The 24,402-nt window shown below is 40.6% G+C and overlaps 1 protein-coding gene across 1 annotated transcript; it reads right to left on the bottom strand.

Annotated features, from left to right (window-relative positions):
• Nucleotides 1-21,669, bottom strand: LOC112120987 (spartin-like). Its single transcript, XM_026653433.1, has 10 exons — nucleotides 21,605-21,669; nucleotides 16,508-16,622; nucleotides 14,344-15,176; nucleotides 12,985-13,182; nucleotides 11,817-11,921; nucleotides 7,670-7,799; nucleotides 5,650-5,844; nucleotides 4,612-4,770; nucleotides 4,422-4,512; nucleotides 1-196 (listed from the first exon to the last, which is right to left on the bottom strand). Exons 3-10 carry the CDS (start codon nucleotides 15,172-15,174, stop codon nucleotides 1-3), a joined length of 1,905 nt encoding a protein of 634 aa, XP_026509218.1. The 5' UTR covers nucleotides 15,175-15,176; nucleotides 16,508-16,622; nucleotides 21,605-21,669.
• Between the last annotated feature and the right edge of the window lie 2,733 nt (nucleotides 21,670-24,402).

A 24,402-nucleotide genomic window follows, 5' to 3' on the forward strand; every position in this document is an offset into this window, starting at 1 on the left:
TTAACTGTTTTGTCTTCCATCCTTTTTCTCCTTTTCTAGTACTTTATATTCATCCAGCACAGCATAACCAGTCTCTTTTGCAGTTTTCTTCACTACAGCTTTGATACCAATGTTGTCAATGTTAAATGCTGTCACACCAACATTGATTGCAGAATTCATAGCGTTGTCTGTAGCATGGCCTGCATCATCCCCATACCTTAAGAAACATCATATTTGTAGATATGAAAATACATTTTAAACTTTAATACAAGTGAGGTCATCTGTTCATTCAATTTTCCTTATGCGCAAACCCTTGCTCCCCATGCCCACATGGTTGTAAATCTGTTTCAGTATGGGGTCTTCACAAGACTACAGCTACTATGGATTGTAGCAATTCACCCCTCTTGAAATCTTCACTCCCAAAGCAAGAGTTTAGGCATAGCACAAAGAAAAAGAAAGAACCCAGATCAAGTTTGACCAGACTTCATTTAAATATTTAAACATCAAAATTAAAAATTGCTAAAATAATTCATATCCATTATGGCTGCTAATCTGTCACAAGGTTTATTAATTCCATAACTTTCTTTTCAAGTGTCAGAATACCAACTACTGCTCTGTTCTTTTCTACAGGAGTTAGGTGTAAATGGTATTGGGGGATGAAAATCTGACTGTTCCCCTACAGGTGTGAATAAAGGAAATGAGATGAATTGGAGACAGAACAATGGGAAGAGAGTAGTTCTACTAATTGGAAAGCCTCAGTCAGTAGTGTCCTGGTATCAGAAGATCCTGGCAAGGGGAGGTATTAGTCCAACATACTCAAACATAGGTCTCAGTCCTGGGCTGTGTTCCAGCCTCTTTACACTGCTTCTATAGCCTAAGGGGGCAGGTAAGCAACCAGATCTCCCCATTTAGGAATTTCTCCAGCAATGTAGGGCCAGCATAACATCCTTGTATTGGACCAGCACAGGGGAATGTCCAGAGCACTCAGCAATCCAGCTGTTCCAAGTTGCCACACAGCCCCTTGGGACGCACTGTAGCCATGCATAAGTAAGAGCAGGCCAGAAATAGTCTTGGTGATCTGAGAATCCCAACAGTGCTAAACCAACTTTGCTTCACCATCCGGGCTGAGCCTCCTGCAAGACCCAGCTCAGAGTCAGGGCCATAATTTTTTTGCTGCGTTTTTTGTCTGAAAGTTTTTTTGTTTTGTTTTGTTTTTTTAAAAGAAAAGGTGGAGGTAATGTATTATGTTAGGAGAACCAAAGTCTGGATCCTTATCTAATACTAGAAGAGCAGCCCTGGCTACTGAGGGCTGGACTAAGCACGGAAACTAAATGAGGAGGAAAAAAAAAATTTAATATTCTCTGTTGATAGAGTAGCAGCCTTAATCAGGATTATGGTCTAATTTGCAGATCACAGAATTAGTGGACAGCAAGAAGGAGTAAATATTTGCCAGTTTGATTAGTTATTTCCTCCGTTGATACACTAAATAAGTTTGCTGCAGCATCACTGCAACAGGTAGCTGCACTGATTATGGTACATCCAATGCCAAAGTGTATTGTAAATTTTGCTTTCTTCCTAAACCCTATATACACACAAGATTTGATAAATTGATTCTTCACCCCAGGTCAAAATCTGAGTGCCTCAACTGAGAAGGTTTTTGTTTTTAAATGTGTCAAGATGCACTCAGATACTAGAATGAGGGACACCAGTATAAGAACCCAAGTAGTTAGAGGCCACTTACTTCACTTGCACCCAAACAGAGCTAGTAGTTCTGCAGCTACATTCAAGTCCAGAACATTTGTAGCTTGGTGGAAACCTGACAGTGTTCCTTTGATGTACATAATGCTGATTTTTACAGTTGTCTTATAGAAAACTGAGTTCTGCCCACCTAAACTGAAACCAACTTAAAAAGATCTCTTGTAGGATTTTAAAACATGTTTGGATAGAGCCAAATGCAAGAGATGGGGGTGGGGGGGAATCCTCAATTATCAAATACTGTAAAGTATCAGAGGGGTAGCCGTGTTAGTCTGAATCTGTAAAAAGCAACAGAGGGTCCTGTGGCACCTTTAAGACTTGCATCTGAAGAAGTGAGGTTCTTACCCACGAAAGCTTATGCTCCCAATACTTCTGTTAGTCTTAAAGGTGCCACAGGACCCTCAAATACTGTAAGTTTTAGTTAACTGCAAAATTTAGTTACTTATTGCTTGTCACTCTTAGTGGCTGTTGATAGCTGATCTCCATGTTTCCTATTTTTATATCTAAAATAAAAACAAACATTAATATGATTTTAAATGGCAGCAGAGTACTAATACAGCTCCTCCAGCCACTTCCTATTAGAAATAAGTATGACAGTTCATTAGGCGTAAGATTCCATTAGACAGCCAGGTAACAGTGATGCAGTTTTGATTAGTCAGCCTGTTCTAAAAAATGACATATGGAACAAACACAATAAAAGCCCTGATAAGACTGATGATTACTCCCACCTTTAAGCAGGTTTCTCAGACATGCCCAGTCTATAGCTCTGTAAATAGCAATATCTGCTAATATTTCCACCAAAGCTCTTGCAGATTTTTATAAACAAATTACTTCATCCTACAGGGTGGGGAGTACAGAAAAGCTAGTTTAAAAAAAAAATAAAAAAAATGAAATGTCATTGTATCCAGGGTGTAAGACTAATGATTTTCTTTCCATGCCACCTGCAGGCATTATGCCCAGCCTACCATAAGCCTTAATGTATTTCTTGCAGCCACCTATAAAAGACCCAATCACCAACCTGCTTGCCATCTCCCCAAAATGCATTCCAGGAGTACATTCACAGCCTCCAGTCTGAAATGCACAACCACAGAACTTGAACTTTTCACCAGTGACCTCTACTCTATATTGTTTGTCTACTCATTGTCTTACCTGCTTCTTTGTGCTCTTCTGATCTGTTTGCATTTACATGTACCACTTTGACCTGGCTGCTGCTAGTCCATCTGTCACTGACTCCATTGTTACCCAAGTGCCTTTACTGAACCTCCCAGTTCTGATCATGCCTATTGTATTGTTTTCCAGATCAAAACTTGCACCCTTTCACCTTAGTCATCATCTTTCCAACATTCCTTTTCATATCTCCCAGTTGGTAATTTTCTCAACTCTTCAGATGATCTCTACCATCATCTTTCTTCCCATCACCGTAATACCACATGCTCCTAAATCCCCCTATCCTTTCCCCCACTCTTACTTGTCTCTGGCAACATCTGTATTTATGTCCACTCTAACTTTAAATGCTCTGCTCAATATCTCTACTGCTGAGGCCTATGTTTTAAGTTTCCTTCACTCCCCTTTTATGTCCTCCTTTGCACCTACTTGTAGCTGAAACTCCTTCCTTGTACACCAGATTATCTCATCTTCATCTGAATTTTTGTTAAACTTTGGTAAACCAAAACAGTGAAGACTCAACCAGAGTTAGAAGTGACTCAAAGTTAGAAGTATTTTAGCCAGACAGGGTTGTGTGTTTTTTAAATAAAAATGGTGTTGAAATACACACATCAAATTCTGAATAGGATTTCTACCTACATCTCTCAAAGTTGTACTAATTTAGACCACAGAGCTAAAAAATAAGTCCATTAGGGCAGCATTTTTCAAATGGGTCGCGGCATGTCAGGCACTGGGTTGCTCTGGTCAACACCGCCAACTGGGACATTAAAAGTCCCATTGGCGGTGCTGCCCAGCTAAGGCAGGCTAGTGCCTACTTGTTTTGACACTGCACTGTACCCTGGAAGCGGCCAGCAGCAGGTCCGGCTTCTAGGCAGGGGGGCCACGGGGCTCCGCGCACTGCCCGCAACCTGAGAACCGGCTCTGCACTCCCATTGGCCGGCAACAGGCCAATGGGAACTGTGGAGGGAGGGGGCGGTGCCTGCGGGCAAGAGTCGTGCGAAGCCGCTTGCGCACCTCTGCCTAGGAGCAGGACCTGCTGCTAGCTGCTTCTGTGGCGCACCACTTCCCACAGCTCCCATTGGCTGAGAATGGCGAACCACGGCCACTGGGAGCTGAGGGGCTCCGTGCCTCTGAACGCTCCAGGTAAACAAAACAATAATGTATTAGATATTCAATTCAATGATTCCATGGCGTTGAAAATCAAATTTTGGTGTAGACCCATTTATAAGCTGACCCCCGCTCTTTGATGTGTCACTTTTTTACCAAAAATATTCCGCTTATGAACAAGTATATACGGTAATCAGATTTAGATAGAGGGCAAGCCTGTCACTATTCACTTACAAGAACATCATTTACTGTATACCTAGTGCAAAGAGATTTTATCCTGTATAGTAAGCTTTGCTATAATTTTGTAAAATCTAGAAGATTAATAAGAAGGCATATATGTTGGCCATCGTTCATACATAATCCTAGTTTATTGTAGGAGACAAACCAGTTACTAAGCTGATAAAAATGTAACTTACTTGTGCTGGACAGTCTGAACAGTCTCGGTTGAAACACTAGTAGCAATGCATTTTGCTGCACTTTCCAAACCTTGCCATACTGTTGAAAACCCTATAAATATAATCAAATGGTTTATTTTAAGCCAACGCATTGCAAAAATGAGAGAGTTATGTAGCTTGCAGCATGCATTTAGAATTCTTTTTTTGTTACCTTGAACTCCACTTGCTGCTACAACCATGGCACCATCAAAAATGGACTTTCCATCTTTGTCTTTCTTAAGCGACTCAGGAACAAATTTGCTCCCATGCTTCTTCACATGTGGGGCTAACTCTCTTCCAATACTGCTTGCTATTGAACATACCCCTTCAACTAACACACAAAAAAAGTATTCAGATTGAGACTCAAAGTTCTTGTTAAATAGAGAGAAAAAAAATGTTTGGTTCACTGAATTAAAAGTTCTACTAAAATCTAAAATGTTGCAATTTTATTCCATTCATGAGAAAGAGGCTTCTAAACTCATATTTAGGCACCTAAATAGAAGTGGCCTGATTTTCAGATATGCTGAGCAGCCCCAGGTCCCATTAAAAGAGGAAGGATGATCTTGTGGTTAAGGCACTGGACTTGAAATCAAGATCTAGGTTAGTTTCTTAGTTCTGTCATAGGGCAGGTCTACACTTACCACTTATGTTGATATAACTTATGTCGCTCAGGGGTGTGAAAAAGCCACTCCTCCCAAGCGAGGCAAGTTACCCCAATCAAAGCACCAGTGTGGACAGTGCTATGTTGGCAGGAGACGCTCTCCTATCGACATAGCTACCACTCTTGTGGAGGTGGAGTAGTTATGCTGACAGGAGAGCTGTCTCCCGTCAGCATAAAGCATCTTCACCAGACATAGTGCAGCTGCGCCAATGTAGCACTTCTAGTGTAGACTAGTCCATAAACTCAGTCTGGGGCAATTCTCTGTGACTCAATTTCCTATCTGTAAATTGGGGATAATACTTCCTTGCCTTTTTTCTGCCTTGTTTAAATAGATGTAAGCTGGTCAGGAGGGCACATACTTTAACTAGCTCCTCCAGGTTACTCTATAATACCCAACTCACAGAGCCCCCCGGACTGGTGGCCAGGACCCAGGCAGTGTGAGTGCCACTGAAAAATCAGCTCGTGTGCCGCCTTTGGCATGCATGCCATAGGTTGCCTACCTCTACAATACAACATCTTTTTGCAGAATTCAGATGCAGAACATCTTACCCAAAAACCGGCTGACTTTTACAGCTCCTCCAGTAGCTTGTTTTGCTACATGAAGCCCCTTGGCTACAGTTGGATTGACTTCCAAAGGTTTTTCTTCTGGTTGAATGTGTTCTCGCAATTTGGAAGCTCCTTTGTGGATTGCTCTGCCAGTATATTCTGCTCCCTTGACCAAACCCCAACTCAACCAGGATGCTCCTTCAAAACAAATTAATTAACTTATGATGTGTAGTATTTACAGACTGGACTTCTGGCAGTATTTTCTCCTCCCTCCTAACAACATACCTAAATTACACACCTGTATTGCAAATGACAGCTGTACTTCCTCAGTCAGAGGTGCTAGCATGAATGAATTTCCACAACTCTTCTTTCTGCTTCCTCCCCAACCACCAAATTATTTCCAACTTGTCTGATTTCAGTCACACCTAGCTAACCCTCATCCAAGCCTCAATTTCATCATATAGACTCTGATCCAGCATGGTTAAGTGTGAGACAGAGAGAGCTGGGTGTCATTAGCATTCTGGATGCAACACAGTCCATCTCTCTTCATTAACCCTCCCACCAGAGTCACACACTGAACAGGAGGTGTGATCAGCAGGAGAGAACCCTGGGAGCAGAGGAACAATTACCCACAACTACTCTCTGCACTCTCTTAGAAAAAGCAGTACTGAGTCATTCAAGGGCAGCTTAGTTTGCTCCCATTAGCCCACAAGCAAGCACAGCACAAGAAATGCAGGCCTAATGTACTGGAAACAGGATTCTATAAAACAGACAAATTTATTCTTCTGTCACCACATACCTGGAGTACAGAACGCTTATCTTTTCTTTAAAGATCAGATGCCCGTTTTCTCTAATATAATCATAAAGGACTAAAACCGTTTCGTTTCAGTGGCTTGAATCATTCAGGGCTAGAGCCACAAAGGGATTTAGGCACTTAAGTCCAACATTTAGATTCTCAGAACCCCCACTCAGATGCCATCTAACCCTGTAGGTGTCTAAGTTTCTGCTGGTGGTTGGCATGCACACAACTGTCTAAACCCTGACACCAGGTGCCTAACTCATGGTGGGATCTCAGATTAGGTGTTCCCCACCAATCTCACCTCAGAGACAGTCTTAGGGCATGCTTACTGGATCAGGCCCTACACAAAACAGTGGAGATGGTGGTGCCCCTCTTATACTGTATATCTGAGTAGTTAGAGCACTCACTCAGGATGTGGGAGATCCAGGTTCAAATCCCCACTCTGCAAGAGAGGAGCAGGGACTGTAACCTAGGTCTCCCTGCTCTCAGGTGTGCGCCCTAACCACTTGACTATGCAGTAGTCTGGAGTGGGGCACTCTCAGCTTCTGCAGCTGTTCCACTTTGTATAAAATAAATATTCATTGGGTCAGAGAGATCGACTCTACAGCCCAGTGATTAGGGCACTCACCTGGGGAAGTGGAAGACCAGGGTTCAAGTCTCTGCTCTAGTTTAGGCAGAGTGGGCATTGAACCTGGTGGATGCTCTAACCACCTGGCTATTGCGTGTAAGGAGGGAGAGGGCACCACCTTCTCCTCTGTTTTTGTGAGAAAGGACTGACCTGGCTTAGGCACCTTTGTCCAAGAGAGAATTCAAGGCAGTGAATCCTGAGTGAAGGGAGGCGCCTCCCTCTGACCCAGACTTCAGTGCCTAACTCCTTTTAGTGAGCTTGATTGAGGTCATACCTCTCCTCAAAATTTCCTATTGGCTAGTTTAGGTGGCTCCCCCACTCTGTGCTATCTATAGTGAATCCCAATTTTTAGGCATCTAACTCTCCCCATGCATTGTACAGGAAATCTAGGTGCCTTACTCAAGGCTATGGATTCAGCTAGGTGGCTGGGTGCCTAAAGTTGGGCATTGCAACAGAGCTTAAGTAATCTTTGTGGATCTAGCTCCCCTGCCCCACAAAGTGTTCATCAGCAACAATGCCTTTAAGTCAAAATATAGTGTTTAAACACTACTAGCAGGACAATTATATTAAACATAAATCCCTGATTCCGGTAGTACCTGACAAGATTCCGTGGGCTACTTTCTCACTCCACTCAGGTAACTCTCTTTCTCCCTCTCCTCCTTCAGGCTCTGGTTGGATGCGTACAGTCTGGGCCAGGTTAATCACATCACTTGAAGCTTCCAAAGGCTAAGGGATGAAATACACATTCATGAAAATAAAGTATTTAGCAAGCTACCAAGTTATCCTATTTAGGTACTTAGATGGTCTCCATTAACCACAGTAGCTGAGATCAAGATTTTTAAAGGTCTTTAGGTGTTACTCCACTCAGTGTTATAAAGCTGAAGCGACTTAGGAGCCAAAGCCTCATTTTCAAAAGTGACAGGATCCTACATCCTGTTGACCTTTTAATGAGACTTAAGCATTGCAACACTGAGCAGAGCAATGTCTAAATATCTTTAAAAATCTGGGATTAAGTTCCTTATTTCTGAGGTAAATTAGCAGAGAATGGATGAAAGCCTGTGTGTTGCTATGGGACAAGGAAGAGATTCAGTGACTTTTTCACAGCAATATTGTTTTAGAAACTTTTCTAATAAGCATTTTAAAACAAAAATTGTAGACTGGTCTAATTAGAGTGGAAACTTACTAACAGGAGTGTTTGGTCAATTAACAGAGCCGAGAACTCTATTTTGGGGGTTTAATGTAAGAAAAAAAAATAGAAACACGTCCATCTTTCCATTTTATTTTTAAGAGGGAAGACAATGCTTTGCTGCTGTTCAGTATGGGAGCTGCAGCCCCTTCTGTTCTATCTTTGCCCAGAGAGTCCAGCTGCAACAACAAAACACAGCTTTGCTGGGAATTTGCTCCCTCTTCTCTTCCCCTCCTAAATTTATAAATAAAAGGAAATTTATTCACGCCGTGTGCTGCTAGAGCTTTTACAGACTGGCACAGCCAGGAACACTACAGAGTGGTGTATGATGCTGCCTTCTCTTCAGGCCAAGGGGGGCTACTTTACCTGCCTTCATCTCTAACATTCTAAAGCCTTTGGATTAGACTGCAATGTTTGTCAATGTCAGAAGTAGCAGTGGCAAAGACCAGACTGGCTACTATTTTTCATAAAGCAACTTTGTTGCAATTAATATGATTTTAGTATGTAATGGACTTTACTTTGACCCTCCTGGTATTTAACTTGTACTTGTATTATTTACTGTTGAAATTAAGTAGCGTTAAAACTCGCCTTAATTTTCTCTGCCCTCTTTAGCTAGAAGTAATCTATAGAGGTGAAAAGAGGATTGGTTAAAGTTCTGAAAGAAAAAAAGATCTGTCTAGGACCAATGGAAAAGAATGGTTATAATTACCATCCAGGAACACAGATATCAAATAAGGGACAAAAATACAAAACAAAATAATACTAGACAGGAGAATCAGAGGAAGTGTATTTCAATAAATATTTTCAGAAAATAAAGTAAAATAAGGACATGGAACAGGACTGTTACAGTAGGAGAAAGGTGAACAGAGAGGAAGTCCAAAAATAGATGAGCTCTTTCTTAGTTTTCTGTTGAACAGCCAGAGATACTAAAAAACGTGCTACTGGAAGATGAACACTGCAACATAATCTGTATGATTTGCATGCAGAGATTCACCTCCAGTATTGCCCTACTATTCTAATGTCAGTGACTTTAGTATATTATTCACAACTCCAAGAAAATGACCAATTATTGTTTGATAACAGTATAGGATCCCATTTTTGAATGTGTACACTGTCTTGTATGTAAACAATTAAAATACCTGTTAGGTAAAAATCCTTAACACATACAGCTGGACCCAGATAAGTTACTTTATAGTTTGTATCATTGACTAATCCTCGACACTGTAAGCTCCTTAAGTGAGTCATTATAAAGCAAAAATAGATTGTTTTGCAATGTAGAGTAAAACTCATGTCATTTTGTTAGACATGACATATAGTTGCTAATTATGTCCTCATCAGTACTGTATATAAAAAAAACCCACAACAACAATTTAGCTAAACATTCAGAAGCCAACAAAGGCGGCTCTGTAATGCTTCCCACCCCTCCCCCCTTCGTAAATGCCACTAAAAGTTTAGATGTTGATTTCTAGAATCTTTTAAAATTAGACAAGGCAGTATGAATGTTTATTTTGGATTTGAAAAAACTCTTTAAAATGGTCTTAAAAGTTGGTTGCCAACACAGAGCAACTTTAAAGATAAGCTTTTTTTTAGAAGAGCATTTCACAGTCAATCCTATTTCAGCATATTGCTCAGAATTCTTGAAATTGAAAAGCACTGTCTCCTCAATAGAAGTACTTGTGGCACCTTAGAGACTAACAAATTTATTAGAGCATAAGCTTTCGTGGGCTACAGCCCACTTCTTCGGATGCATATAGCTGTAGCCCACGAAAGCTTATGCTCTAATAAATTTGTTAGTCTCTAAGGTGCCACAAGTACTCTTGTTCTTTTTGCGGATACAGACTAACACGGCTGCTACTCTGAAATCTGTCTCCTCAATGAAAGAAATAACTTAGAACTTTGTGATAGCTCATAAGTATGGTCATTACAGAAAGCCAAGAAATACTCACAACTCCTCCATGATTTTATTATAACACTATAATAGTCTCAAGTGGATTCTCTCAACAGCAAACATTAGGTGACTTGGTTAGTAGAAAGAGGAAGGGAGAAAGTATTTTGCAAGGTCAGGGAGTGGGATTTACTGATCATGGACATGGATGATAAAAATACCTCTGGCAAATACACAACAATATATAGTGAATACCATATATTTTTAGTATTAAATCAAGACTACCAGCTTATGAAGTACTTTAAAAAGAAAAGAAAAACAAAGTTTTACTTTCCTAGTAAATACTGAATGTTTGCAACTCAAAAATTACTGAATCCAATGTACATGTTATTCCAAGAGGAAATATCCCTTCATGAATCTGCGTACATCTCAGATCTGTCTCTTGCTGTGTTTCCCTTTTGGTCCTCTGTTCTATGATTTACACCAGGCTTCATGTCCCATTGGTCTCCTTCCAAACCCTTTCCCATGCATTTCTCTATGTTGCTCGCTAAGGAAAGCCACCACACCTACTACTTTCATGTCACAGCAGTAGTGACTTTCTAATTAGTATCCATCAGTAGCTTGAGGGGTATACACAGGAGGAGCTTGAGAGGTATACACAGGAGGAGCTTCATGTGGTAGAGAGTGAGCTTTTGGAGATGAAGGACTCATAGCTGGAAGTTGCCCTTTGCTTGTAGTTGCAACATTTTCATTTGCTGCAGGAGGCCCAGATGGTGGAATCAGAGAATAAGGTGCAGGGGGCCTTTCTGGCTTTTCATTAGTGGGAATCTGTGTTTTGTTGCATTTTACCTTTTAAGTCATCCTCTCATGTTTTGCATGTCATTCCATTAGACAAGCTCTTCAGAACAGGGACTGACTATTTGTATGTATTGCACAGTGCTAAGCATATTGTAGGCACTAAATAATATACAATACTCTCCAGAGCAAACACAACAATTTGGTAACATATTTTGAGTTTACAGATATCTGGCAGCTGGTTCTACCAATATTAGAACCTTTACAGAAATACTTGTCAGAAGGCTGACAATTCTGAGAAAAATTAAACTACCGTAAATGGCGTTCTACATAGAGGAAATAGATTCCCTCAATTATAATGTGTTCTTTCTTAATTGTGATATTTTTAATAAGTTAATCATATTTCTTTAAAATTCCTAAAAATATTTCCCCACTCATCCTCTTCTCCAGTGGTCCTTTGCATCCAAGCAGGCTGACTCACTGTAAGCACTAAACAAGTAATCCACAGCAGAACCTTGGGAATTTCCCCAACTCACTGTTGCCAGCACCCTTCTAGCAAATGTTGTTGAGATAGTACTCAGTGCTATCATGTAATCACAAGCATACTGATTACAGAATGGGGTTGGGATGTTTTCTTAACTAGAAGGAACTCCCTCCCAAGGGGTAAGATCTACAGCATTTCAAAGCCTTTTTAGATTAAGGGGCAAGACCAGAACCAGAATTCACCTTTGCATTTCCTTTGTGGCAGAGCACTCCACCACCACAGGCTACCATAGAAGCCAATTTGACAGTTTTAAACACTATAAAGTTACACTTGTTACTCACTGACAATTTGCATTTTTTATCATTGGTTTAAAATCACTGCCCTAGAATTTACCTGGACTTTGAGGTCAGACATCTGTTTTAACATATCCTCATAATGTTCTCTGTCAGCTGCTGCAAGTTCTGAAGATAATCCTACTCCCTCATGGGATCTTGGCACCTGCATCATCATATCAGGGCAAATTAATAGATTTATGGCATTTTAAGGCCATTAAAGGACCACTGTGAACATCTAGTCTGAACTCCTGCATAACACAGACCACAGAATTTCACCAAGTAATTCCTGTACTGGAAGAAATTATTTTTCCCTGTTAAGTAATGCCTCAACCCTGCAATGCCTTGCATACAGGATCCTGTGCCAACACAGTGCTGCACTGAGGTTAACAGGATTTTACATTGGCCAAAGGGGGCTCCCTGGACATAAAACACTGCAGGACTGGGTCCTTCATGAACACTACTGAGTTTGAGTTCTGGTGGTAAAAGAAGAGCACATCTTTTAGAAAGGCAACCAGTCTTGATTTACAGCCTTTAAGTGATGATGGATTTACCAATGCTTAATTACCCTCACTGTTAAGAATTTTCATCTTATTTCGAATTAGAGTTTTTCTAACTTCAACTTCCAGCCACTGGATCTTGTTATTCCTTTGTCTGCTAAATTAATGAGTCCTCTAATATCAGATATCTTTTCCCTGTGTAGCTGCTTATAGACTGGTCAAGTGACCTCTTAACCTTCTCTGCAGTAAGCTAAGTAGATTCAGCTCTTTAAAAAAATTCTGTTCAAGCATGCTTTCCAGCTCTCTAATCATTTTTGAAGTTCTACTCAAACTGCCTTTTTTTTTTAAATATCTTTTTTTAAATGTAAACCAAATTGGACACAGTAGTCAAGCAGTGGTCTCACCACTGCTAGATAATAGTGCCCTTCTACTAAATATTTCCCTGGAGAATCATATTAGCCTTTTTTTGGAAACTCACATTCAGTTGAGTATCCTCTTTCAAGTCACTGCTTTCCATGATATAGTCCCCCATCCTTAAATACTGCCTACAATAGTTTTTTCTAAATGTATGACCTTTGCATTTGGCTGTATTAAAATGCATATTACTCTGCCCAGCTTACCAAGTGATCCAGATCACTCTTCTGTAAGACCCCAAAGTTATGCCTGTTATGCAGTTACAATTTGTTGTATCTTTCATCCTTGGTTTAAAACTATTGCCCTAGAATTTACCTGGACTCTGAGGTCAGACATCTGTTTTAACAGATCTTCAAACAGCTCTCTGTCAGCTGCTGGGAGTTCTGAAGATAGCACTACTCCCACGTGGGATCCTGGTACCTGCGACATCAGATCTGGGAACATGTAGACTCCAGTATTACAGCACAGAACAGGAGAATGGTTGCACATAAGAGGATACAGCCAATCACAAACCTGAAAATGACAAATACATTCATTTATATAAATTAAAGAATCATGCTTTTTCAATATGCCAAAAGCAATGTCAGTTGAAGGGTAAAGGATCTGTACAGATTAGCATCATAGACTCCAAGGTTCCCATGTAGTTTTATTAAAAAAGCCTCAAATGATCCTGAAAAGTGTATTGTTGGGATACATCATTCTCAATAGACTGCCACCAAAGTTAAATAAGGAACAAATAAAATTCCCTTTCACAGGGCCATCATATAGCACAGCAGCCTTTTACTGAGACCCGGGAAACTCAGCTTCAGCAGTAGAGGAGCCTAATGCCAAACAGGTGCTGGATTTACAGTCCCTATGCCATTCTGCTCCACTCAGAGCAGGTTTACATGACACAGTGTAAAGAATGGGCATGGCTGCCAATGAGCTGTCCAGAGCGTCTAGTGCTGCTAACACTTGTGGAGCTGAACCAAATGGTGGGAATACGTCCCCCTTGTAGACAAGGATAAGAAGATCCAAACAAACAACCTCTCAAAAGAAGAGACTGAAGTCGGAAGCCAGGCTGGAAAAACAGTACTAAATGTACACAAGGAAACAATGCTGCACTGGCAAGAAGATGGACTAGATAACCTAAAAAGTCTGTTCCATCCCTAGTTTACATAAGTAGGTTGGACATACAACACAAATTCAGAACTGCGGTTATCCAAGTAAACCATACTGGCATGTTCAGCTAGAAAGTTAAGTATTTAAGTCCATTTTAAACTGACCCTTTATACACAGATTCAGTTGATGGCAATATATCATTCAATAGGTCAAATTTATCTGAGGAAAGGGAAAACAAGTTCTATAAGATCAAAAAAGTGTTAAAAGCCAACCCATTCCAAAAAAGCAATCCATTGAAACGTTTGGTGTTCTGGAACTCTCAGACAGACAAAAAAGAGCTATTTCTTCACAGAGACAACAGCACGTATTGTGGCATCTATGCCTACAATAAATGTACAGAGAACTATTCCTTCACTAGCTACAGGTTCTTTCAAAGTAACACAAGAGAAGCAGGTTTTGGCTCAGAAGAAGTGCAAGAGGCAAAATGGCTCAGATTACCAAGTTCTAGCAGGTATGCAAAAATTGATAACAGACACAATGTATTCTAAAGTTAAACACCACACCAACTGTTACCTGAAGAAACGCAGGGGGACGATTCTGGGCCATTGCACCATCAGTGTCCAAGAACTTCACAATGCGCAGGTATCCAGGATATGAAGGAGCACTAACCTGCCCATCAGGACTCACAAAGAATATCTGTACTCCTTGGGGAATCAGGATCAATTCATCTGCATCTACTCCTAGACTTTCAAGGGGAGGTGGCTGAGTACATTTTGTGTAGAAGTCCTCTCCAACTGAGGAGAGCTCCCCAGAGTCTGTACCGTAAGATACAGTATAGTGTCCATCAGTAGCTTGAGGGGTATACACAGGAGGAGCTTCATGTGGTAGAGAGTGAGCTTTTGGAGATGAAGGACTCATAGCTGGAAGTTGCCCTTTGCTTGTAGTTGCAACATTTTCATTTGCTGCAGGAGGCCCAGATAGTGGAATCAGAGAATAAGGTGCAGGGGGCCTTTCTGGCTTTTCATTAGTGGGAATCACTGGGTATAACTTGGGCACCTCTAGAGGCACATTCATTGTGATGGCATTAGTTTGCCTAGCAGGGGTATTTTGTTCTAGAATATTCAGTCGAGTTCTAACATTTTGTAAAGTCTCTTGCATCTTTTGCTGCATTTGTCTGGCAGAGTCCCACTGGGATCCTGTACATTCAGGACCTTGTGATGGAATGCTAACTCCCCTAAGCAAGTGGTCAAGTCCTTGCTTATAGTAGTTCCTTGCTTCTTCCTTTTGACCCAATTCATCTGTATTCAGTCCTTTATTGACAAAGATAAAGGCTTTCTTGAACTCTTCTTTAATAGCTTTAATGTTTGCATCTTCTAGAATAGCAGGATCTGGTTCTTGTTCCATGACTGCAAATTGGAACACAGTGTTAACATGACTAAGTGTAGGCATACCTTCCTGATCCTTATAGGCATCCAGTAAGAACTGTTTGCAGTCAATTAAAAGACACTTCTTATAAGATAAAACTTGTTTTGTTCAAAGCAGTATAATAAATTTTAGAGAGCACTCTACATCGTCTTAGCTCCAAAAGTATCTATCTGCATGGTGCAAGGTCTGTTCTATTATACATTTCTGGTTAACCTTTGGATTAGAAAATAAGATTCCAGCTCATTGAGAACTCTCACCCTGTATTAATCAGATCTGATTAATAAGTAAACACCTCTGTGGTGTAAACTCCTCGTTCTGGATTAAAGAGAGAAAAGCTGTGGAAAGGGTTTATGTTCCAGAATATTTTATAATGACAGAAGTGTATTTCCAATGGATATATATGCACAGACCCTCCATTACTAAAAATTTATGATGGTTCCCTATCTTCATTTACGTCAACTCAGCACTTCTTGGTAAGTGCAGAAAGATACAAAAACAAAGAAATGAAACTCAAAACAGAATGCAACACTATATATTGCAGATATTGTTCAAAATGTTTTCTCTAAATCTAGTTTCATTTCTCTTGCTGATAGGTTTAGTATACTGACAAATACTGTTTTATTTTATAAGAAGTTTTTACGTGTCCAATTCTGATATAATATTCTGAACAAGATCAATTTGTTCATTTTGTACTTCACATTAAAATGTTTGTTTATACTGTAACTAGACCCTCAGTTTTTACACTAATCAACTGTTTAAGTTAGTTAATGTGTGACCTTGCAAGGTGCTGCGCACCCTCGTCATCCAGAGAACTCAAAGGTTTGGAGGGTCCTGCTGGGTTTCAGTTCCTGCAATTGTAAATAGTCTATGTCAATTATTACTGGTCTAAAAATTAAGCACCAGGAGAGATCACAGACTCCTGATACTACATTTGGGCGTCTTAAAAAGCCTTAACAGCAGCAACAAGCAGGATGAGTTTTTTTAAATTAAAAATCCGGATTTTTATCTAAAAATCCATTTTAAGTTAAGTATTTATTTTAAAAACAAATGTATTTAAAATTAAATTTGAATTGACAGCAACTTACGTGAAGGCCTACACTCACTCTACTTTATTAAATACTTCACAGACATAAAAAATGATGAGCTGAATTAATGAGCCCTCCTCATAAAGTTTAATGAGTTAAAGACTATTTTTAAATATAATGGATCGGGGAAGAACATTTAACATTTGAGGTCAAGCTTTATAAATATGGTACTAAAAGTCATCTATTTCATTTTCATTCTTTATAATGGAGGAAAAATTGTTTTTTACCTTTTTCCAAATGGCAGTCTTTCAGTCTCTGTTGTGCTTTTGGGTTAATTACTTTTATTTTCAGTTTTGCAGATTATTCATCAATCATCTAGCATTCTTCAGAGTGTAGCCTCTCCTGTAAATTTCAACAATTAGAGATTAAATGAAACTACCAGATTTTCCCCAACCAATAAAAATACTTAAAATGCTGTTTTTGTGCTTTTTAAATTGAATTCCATTTTCCATCCAAATTCAGCTGGACACAAATCATGAATAAAAAAAGTTCATTATCTAGTAAATAAGAAATACAAGATGCACCATTTTAATATAATGAAAAAAATATAGAAATAAGAATCTAAATTAAGCTATGTAATTGCTTAAATAAATGTATATAGTTGTAGTTAATCCTCCTGGTTAACAAAAAAGTACCACATCTAGCATCCATGCTACAGTTAGTTTAAATAATCAAATCAATATGTTTTAATGGTTATATCAACCAGTGACAATGAACTTTTCTTTGGCAAATTAATTTAATACACAAATGGGAAACAATTATAATCATTTAAATAAATGTGTTCTGCTTGCTGATTTAAATCCACCATGAGTGAAGGGAGAGGGAACAGATCAGGAGACTGGTAGAAGGGGGACAACAAAGGAAACGAATGGGAGGATGGAGTGGAGGGAGAGAAATTGCGCACGAGGATGTTCTATTTCCTTTAGGTCAAAATTTAAAATTTGTTTTAAATTTGTAGTGACTGTGCCTCTGATTTTACAATGAGACCCATTCTGAGGTCAGTGGGGTTCCATGTGAGCATGACTGAGTGGATTCACATGCAGGGCCACAGCCTGTTGTGAGATTTTTTGTGTATCTTTCAGTTTTTACTTTTCTCTTTTATGCTAATGATTGTTAACTGAGAAAAGGCATAAAATAAAATCCCGAAGCAGTAGTTAAACTGAAATAAATGAATAATATAATCCAATATTTTTATCAGCTCCTTAACTTGTCTAGGTGAGTACAGCATTAGCACCACAACACTACTGCTACTGCTGCCTCTTTATTGCAAATAGATCTGCAGGAGAAACTGCAATGTCAGCACGAGCACTGTTTACAAAGCAGCTGATGCACATACTTGTGCAGCAACAGGGCCACAACAGCAGGCTCAGTGATTCCAGCCAGTGCTATACACTGTGATACTAGTTAGAAATGTTTTATTCATGGTGTTAATGTGAATAGTCAATTGATTTTATATTTTGAATCTATTGTCGGCAGCAGTGCATTCTCTGGTGTGCAGTCACACAATTTGAAACTGGGGGCACCAGAGGCTCAGTAGAAAGCCATTCTGCTGGATGCCTTCTGAAGCCATCTTAGGTAGTTTGAGGGGGGAGAAATTCAGAGATTTAGGCAAACAAAACGATGACTTGCTGGAAATGTCATGATAAGTCCAAAGGATACAATTTAGTGCCTGTACTTCCAGATGTATACATATATACTGTCTATCTCAGGAAGCCTGCATCTTACTGTGTGCTTAAAATCATTTATAAACATCCCTAATATGATACCTCAATCTAGTAGGTGGGTCTAGTAAACAGTTTGGATTTTAAACTTTAAACTAAGCATGAACTAAAAATCATTTTGAGGAATGGGATCCAATTTCCTTAGGATGACTATTTCATTTTCACTTTGCTGACAAGGGAGTTAACAAGTTTTTGTAAGAGGATGGTTAATTTGGGCCAGAGATTTATTCATGAAAATATATGGAAAAGCTTCCATGCAAGGAGATATTGAAAAAATTGGGCCTGTTTAGTTTAAAAGAGGAAATGAGTAAATGGAGATGTGATAGAGATATTTAAAATAATGAATATTATAGAGAAGGTAAAAATCAGGTGCTTCTGTTTACTCTCTCATATAAGAAAAAAAGAAACCGTCAATGAAATTGGAAGGCAGCAAACTTAAGGAATAGCCTGCTCATATGAGGTCAGGTTCTAGGGTCTGTCTATTTATCATACATACTTATCACCACAGTATCTGAGCACCTCACAATCTTTAATATATTTATTCTCGCAACACCTTTGTGATGTAGAGAAGTGCTATTATCTTCATTTTATAGAAGGGGAAATGAACCACAAAGAGGCTAAGTGACCTGACCAAGGTCACACAGGAAGTCTGCGGTGGAGCATGGAATTGAACTCAGGTCTCCCCAGATCCTAACCTAGTACCCAACAACTGTTACACAACCTCCCTGGAGCAACAAACTTAAAACAGCACACAATTAACATGTGGAATTCATTATCAGAAGATATCCCCGTTAAACATAATCCCAACTATATATACACAAAATGATGGGGTCTAAATTAGCTGTTACCGCTCAAGAAAGAGATCTTGGAGTCACTGTGGATAGTTCTCTGAAAACATCTGCTCAGAGTGCAATGGTAGTCAAAAAAAAAAAAAAAAAAAAAACCTAACACAATGTTAGGAAACATTAGGAAAGGGACAGATAAGACAGAAAAATATCATAATGCCACAATATAAATCCATAGTACACCCACACCTTGAATACTGCATGCAATTCTGGTCGCCCTACCTCAAAAAAATATTGGAATTGGAAAGCAGGTTTAAAACAAACATAAGGAAGCACTTCTTCACACAATGCACAATCAACCTGTGGAACTCGTTGCTAGTGGATGTTATGAAGGCCAAAAGAATAACTGAATTTAAAAAAAAAGTAGGTAAATTCATTAATAGCTATTAGCCAAGATGGTCAGGGACACAAACCCATACTGTGGGTGCCCCTACACTTCTGACTACCAGAAGTTGGGTCTGGACAATAGGGGATGGATTACTTGATAATTTCCCTGTTCTGTTCATTCCTGCTGAAGCATCTGGCACTGGACCACTTGTCTGACCCAGTAGAGTCATTCTTTATGTTATCTTTGAAGCCAAGAGGTTAGTAAGATTCAAAGAAGTTTGTCCAATCTATGACTGAGAACATCCAGTTTTACATTAGACAGGACATTAGACGCAATTACATTAGGCAGACAGTTAATAAGGGATTTAAACCCTCATGTTCCAAGGTATAAACCAATCACTAAGTGACAGGGGCTAGGAAGAAACATTTCCTATGGGCAGGTTAAACTTTAACTGTCCATTGTAGGATTTCTTTCAGCTTCCTCTGATGCTTCTAATACTAGACACTGTCAGGGACTGGACAAGATGGACCACTGGACTGATTGGGTATGGTAATTCTTATGATCATATAAATACAAACTTTAAGGCTTCCAATATAATTGACATTGGACAGTTTACAAGCTGGCTCATGCCTAAATAATTTCCTTTACACCACCTCCCTCCCAACTCTCACATTCCACCCAAGTGGCATGATGACTAATACACCCCCTTGTGTCCTACTACTCCTGTTCTCCAGGCTTTTCCCATGCTGTCCCATTATCTGGAATTCTCTCCTGACCCGGTGGGCCATAGCTCCACCCTTTCCTCCCAATTCCTCCTCAAAACATACTCTTTCTAGGAGGCTTTTAAATCCTAATCCATCTCCCACTTTCCATCACAATTTGGGATTTCCTTAAAAAGGGGGGAGGAAAATTAAAACCACAGAACCAATAATGACATGACTCACTTCACTTCATTTGCACTGCCTTTAGTAGGACCCAAACCCCCTTTACCTATGTGTTGTCTATTTAGAAAGTAAACTGAGCCCAATATAAAAAACTGCCATCAAATTTGTCTGTCATCATGGAAAGAAGTTACAGAACAAACATCATTAATATTCTCTCTTTCGTTAGCAGCATGTCTGACAGATAGATATGAACCACTCCCACTCCAAAGTGCAAAGCACAGATCTAAAAAACAAAACAATTTTCAAAAATCAAACCATTCTGAGAAGCGCTCTCAGTTCATTTTAGTTAACTTACTGTGTTTCAGTGAAATACTCTATTCATTTAGTGTCAGTTTGATAGCACTGAAAAACATATTTAACACAGCTCATACAGACCCTAGATTTCCAATCATCTCTATGGTTCAATGCAATTCAGTACTAATATACTCCCAACACCTACATGAGGTAGATCAATTTTACTATTCCCATTATTACTAAAGCAGAAGTGTATACAGTCAAGTTTTCAGAAGTATTCACTAATTTTTGGATACCCAGCTTTGGATAACTTGGCTTTCTGCAGTGCCGAGGCATCACAACTCCTGTGGGGACACTTAGGAGAAAAGTCTGGCAAAGTCACTTAAGCCAAAACAAGGGATCAGTATTAGAGGGGAATTTAAGACCTGTGCTGTGTAAGTAAAACTGCAAGATTATTTTTCTAAACGATTGTTTCATTATTCTAGTATAAATTTCCAAATCATACAGGTACTTTTAAACATGTCAGTTGTATTTGCAGACCTTTTGAGAATGGGTGAAAAAAGCTAAAAATGAACCTGTGTTAAACAGAAACTGTACAACTTCAAAGTTACTTTAAAATTTTCCTGTACTATGGGGCTTTATATATATATATATATATATATATATAAAATTGGTTGTATTAACTTTTTGTTCTATGTTTCAAGTCAATAAAAATGTTGGCAATGTCAGTTAATAAAGTGACTTGCAGATTTCTTTTGTGGTGCGTGGGGGTACAGAAATGTCAACATCCCCTTGTAGACTCAGGTACCAGTTTGTTGTCCTGATGTTTATAAAATAGGTGACCACCGCCACAAGTCTCTGGGTGGCTGTGTCTACCACTTCCAATGTTAATCCGTGTGTTCTGGGGCTGGCAGTGGAGGGGTGACAAGTCAGCAGGAGGGAGCTGGTCCGTGACCACAATGGCACCCAGGGGCTCCCAACTCCAGCCTCACAAATGTGTGGGGGGTGACCCCCAGCTCCACTGGGGCCTCAGCTAGAAACCACCTCCCACAAACAAATGCAGGGTCTGCCCAGGGATGAGACCCCACAGCCGAAGAGACACCTCACCAGCCCCACAACACATGGGAGTCCCCCCCCTCAGCCAGACATGGGGGACGGGGCTCCTTCTCCCCAGCCAGGCACAGAGGACCCTTCACCCCGCTCCCTGCCCGCAGGCGAGCTCGCCCCTTGCCCAGCCGAACCCGGCACTCACGGAACTGGAGCCGCCCGCCGGCAACCTGCTCCCTCTGCGCCACTAGCTCAGCGATCCCAGCTGCCCTGCGAACCACGTGACCGCCTGTCAGCTGTTCTAGTCCCTCACGCGGAGGCTTTTGGGCGCTGAGCAGGGCGCGTCCTCTGCACGCGCTGCGCCCCCCAGCCCGGAGCGAGGCTGCACCGCCGCGGCGCGGGCCCGGGCTGTCACGGGTGTGGTCGCCATCGGGGTGTGGCAGGCGAGCTAGGGCTGCGGCCTGCATGTTATCCTCTGGCATGACATCACAATGCTTTGTGGTGTTGCCGCTGCAGTGACATCTCAGGACAATCGGATGTCGTCACAACAGCGTTGTGTGGTGACATAGCCATGTAGTGCCGAAACGTGATTGCAGGTTCTGTTGAAAGGCTGGGAGGGATTGTTGGGGTTCACATGTTGAATCTGGGCAAGGAAGCGATACACAACAAGCGTATCCTTGTTTGTGGTTATGTCTGATACTTCACACGTCCCCATTTGTGTTTTGTGATTGTGAAACTTCCCATGAATTTTTTTGTGCTACGTAACTAAGCAGTTATCAACTTCAGTGAGTTTCGTTCAAAGGAACAAATTCAGCCATCCTCTCCTCAGATCAGGGTAGTTGAACGCTGTGACACAGAACAGTCACAGAGATCATCCTGCTATGTCAAACATCAGTGTCAGCACAACACAAATGTATATCAGTCTAGCGCCATACAACAAATCTTTATGGCACTACAACACAATGTGGTGATCATGACATTATGGGGGATATTGTAATACTTGCTTATAGAAATCACAGGGATTTATTGGAATAATTCCAGCACCACACGCAAGACTTTCCCCAATCAGATAACAATTTAACACTAAGATAAAGATACTACACCATCTATGGACGGAGGGGCTGTCTACACTGATCATTACAATTTGTCTCTGTCAATTTATGAATTCCGTTTAGGTTTGTGAATGCCATGTTGTATTTCAACTTCCATTTTGAATGTAATCTTTAATGTGGCTTTGTGCATTCATTCTGTAGTGGGAACTTTATAGCTAGTTGACAGACTATGTCTGGGAAGCTGTGTCAGACCGATCAAGGGCCTTCAACACTAAATGGTTCTACCCCTGTGGGATAATAGGTTTTCTACCATCAGGGCCGTTGATTTTGAACAACTCTCTGCACAGAAGCTTTTTACTTTCCAGAAGCAGGATGGGTAGGCCAAGAAGGCCAGAAGGGTTGTATGGCCTACAGGAACTGGACCAACCCAAGACTCACAGAGGTAGTGAAGACAGAGAGGAATTGCATTCAGCAGTTGTTTTCCTAAGATCTGTAGCTCTCTTGTGGTTTTTAAGAGTAAAGTGTGTGTATTTACAAAAATTCCTATGCTAAGCCTGTGGTTCCTTGTTTTACTGCCATCTTGTCCCTGAATGGGTTAAACTAGAAGCCCAAAGCTCACACAGCCAGGTGTACTCCAGATGAACATGTCTAATCAAATGGTGTCTCAGAAGTGCAGGGGCACTGGTTCTGAGGTCTAGGTGGCAGGACTATGGGGTCCTACTGCCCAGTACGGGTGTCAGACACAGGAGAGCACCTGAAAGGCCCAGAGCTAGGAACAGTGATCAGTCATCAAGACAACACAGGGAGCTAAGAAGCACATGGGATTCAGCAGTTGGATCCTGTCACAACAGACAGATGTCCATCCATCCATCCATCCATCCAGACTGTGGCAAAGATATTTTGCAGTATGCCCCCAAAAATTATCTTAGGACCCATGAACATTTCACAAATCCTATTTGTGAAGCTGTTAAAAATTAGACAATCTTGGAGCTACCAGGCTAGGTAGCAACCCTAACCCTAAAACTCTGTAAAGTGAAGTCAATATTTTGTATTTATAGTGAAACTGTTCAATGAAATATTGCTGATCTTGGGAGTTCACAAATTAATCTGTAGACTCCACAAAAATTATGAGATTGGTTTAAAATCATGATATTTTTAAAATGTCTCAGTTCTTTTTTAGTCTGTCTAGAAATGTGTTCAGCTCTTTTGGGGAGGGAAAATTCTACCTCAACGGTACACAAAATGCACACAGAGGAATGGGGGTTTTCAGTGCTCCTCTTTCCTGGCAGATGGAAGAGCCATACTCTCCCCAACACCCTTCCATGCTCACAAGGCACCTATGGGCACTGTCAAGACCCTCCTCAGCTTTCAGCCCAGCAATATTACCTGCCAACCCTGAGCACTGTTTTTTGCTTCTCCCCTGGACGCTGTTTCCTGATCTTCTCTCTATGCACCGGCCCTTGCGCTGATAACCATCGCCCTGTATCCTCCCTGAATGCCCCACTGTACTAATGAGATTTGTCCTCCCTTTCCCCTGCCATCTAGGGCCTTGACACCTTCCCCTATCTCCACTGCCTCTCCACCTCATGGGCACTGGCCTCCTCCCTCTGCTCTTGTGGACACTGTCACCCTCTCCTCTGTGCTTCTTTACACTTAGCCAGATTTTGGTGGACTTTCAAGGGCATAACAGAAAGCACATTCCTGGTACAACAATGACCCCTCTACTGAATGTCAAACACCTGCTTTAAAACCTGGAGGTGCCAGAGTTTCTCAATGAATCGGTTGTACCAAATTTTTAATATGACCAAGCAGAATTTCCCCCCATTCTTGTTAACAGAAACAGCTGAACCATTTTTGCTGAAACTTAAAAAAACAAAAACAAAACAAATCCTGTGACAGACACCCAGTATAGGAAAGTTTATCCCAAATGGTTTAAGTTTGGCAAAGTTAT

This window comes from Terrapene carolina, unplaced genomic scaffold, assembly GCF_002925995.2.
Source record: "Terrapene carolina triunguis isolate 2854851 unplaced genomic scaffold, T_m_triunguis-2.0 Scaffold139, whole genome shotgun sequence".
In the NCBI taxonomy this organism is placed as follows: domain Eukaryota; kingdom Metazoa; phylum Chordata; order Testudines; family Emydidae; genus Terrapene; species Terrapene triunguis.

What these genes read in the sequence shown, in the direction of transcription:
- LOC112120987 (XM_026653433.1), bottom strand. Translation starts at nt 15,174, where the DNA reads ATGGAACAAGAACCAGATCCTGCTATTCTAGAAGATGCAAACATTAAA. An exon ending in TGTCTGACCTCAAAGTCCAG is followed by an intron (nt 7,800 to 11,816) that starts GTAAATTCTAGG and finishes TTCATCCCTTAG; the next exon opens with CCTTTGGAAGCTTCAAGTGA. An exon ending in AGCCCACGGAATCTTGTCAG is followed by an intron (nt 5,845 to 7,669) that starts GTACTACCGGAA and finishes TTTGTTTTGAAG; the next exon opens with GAGCATCCTGGTTGAGTTGG.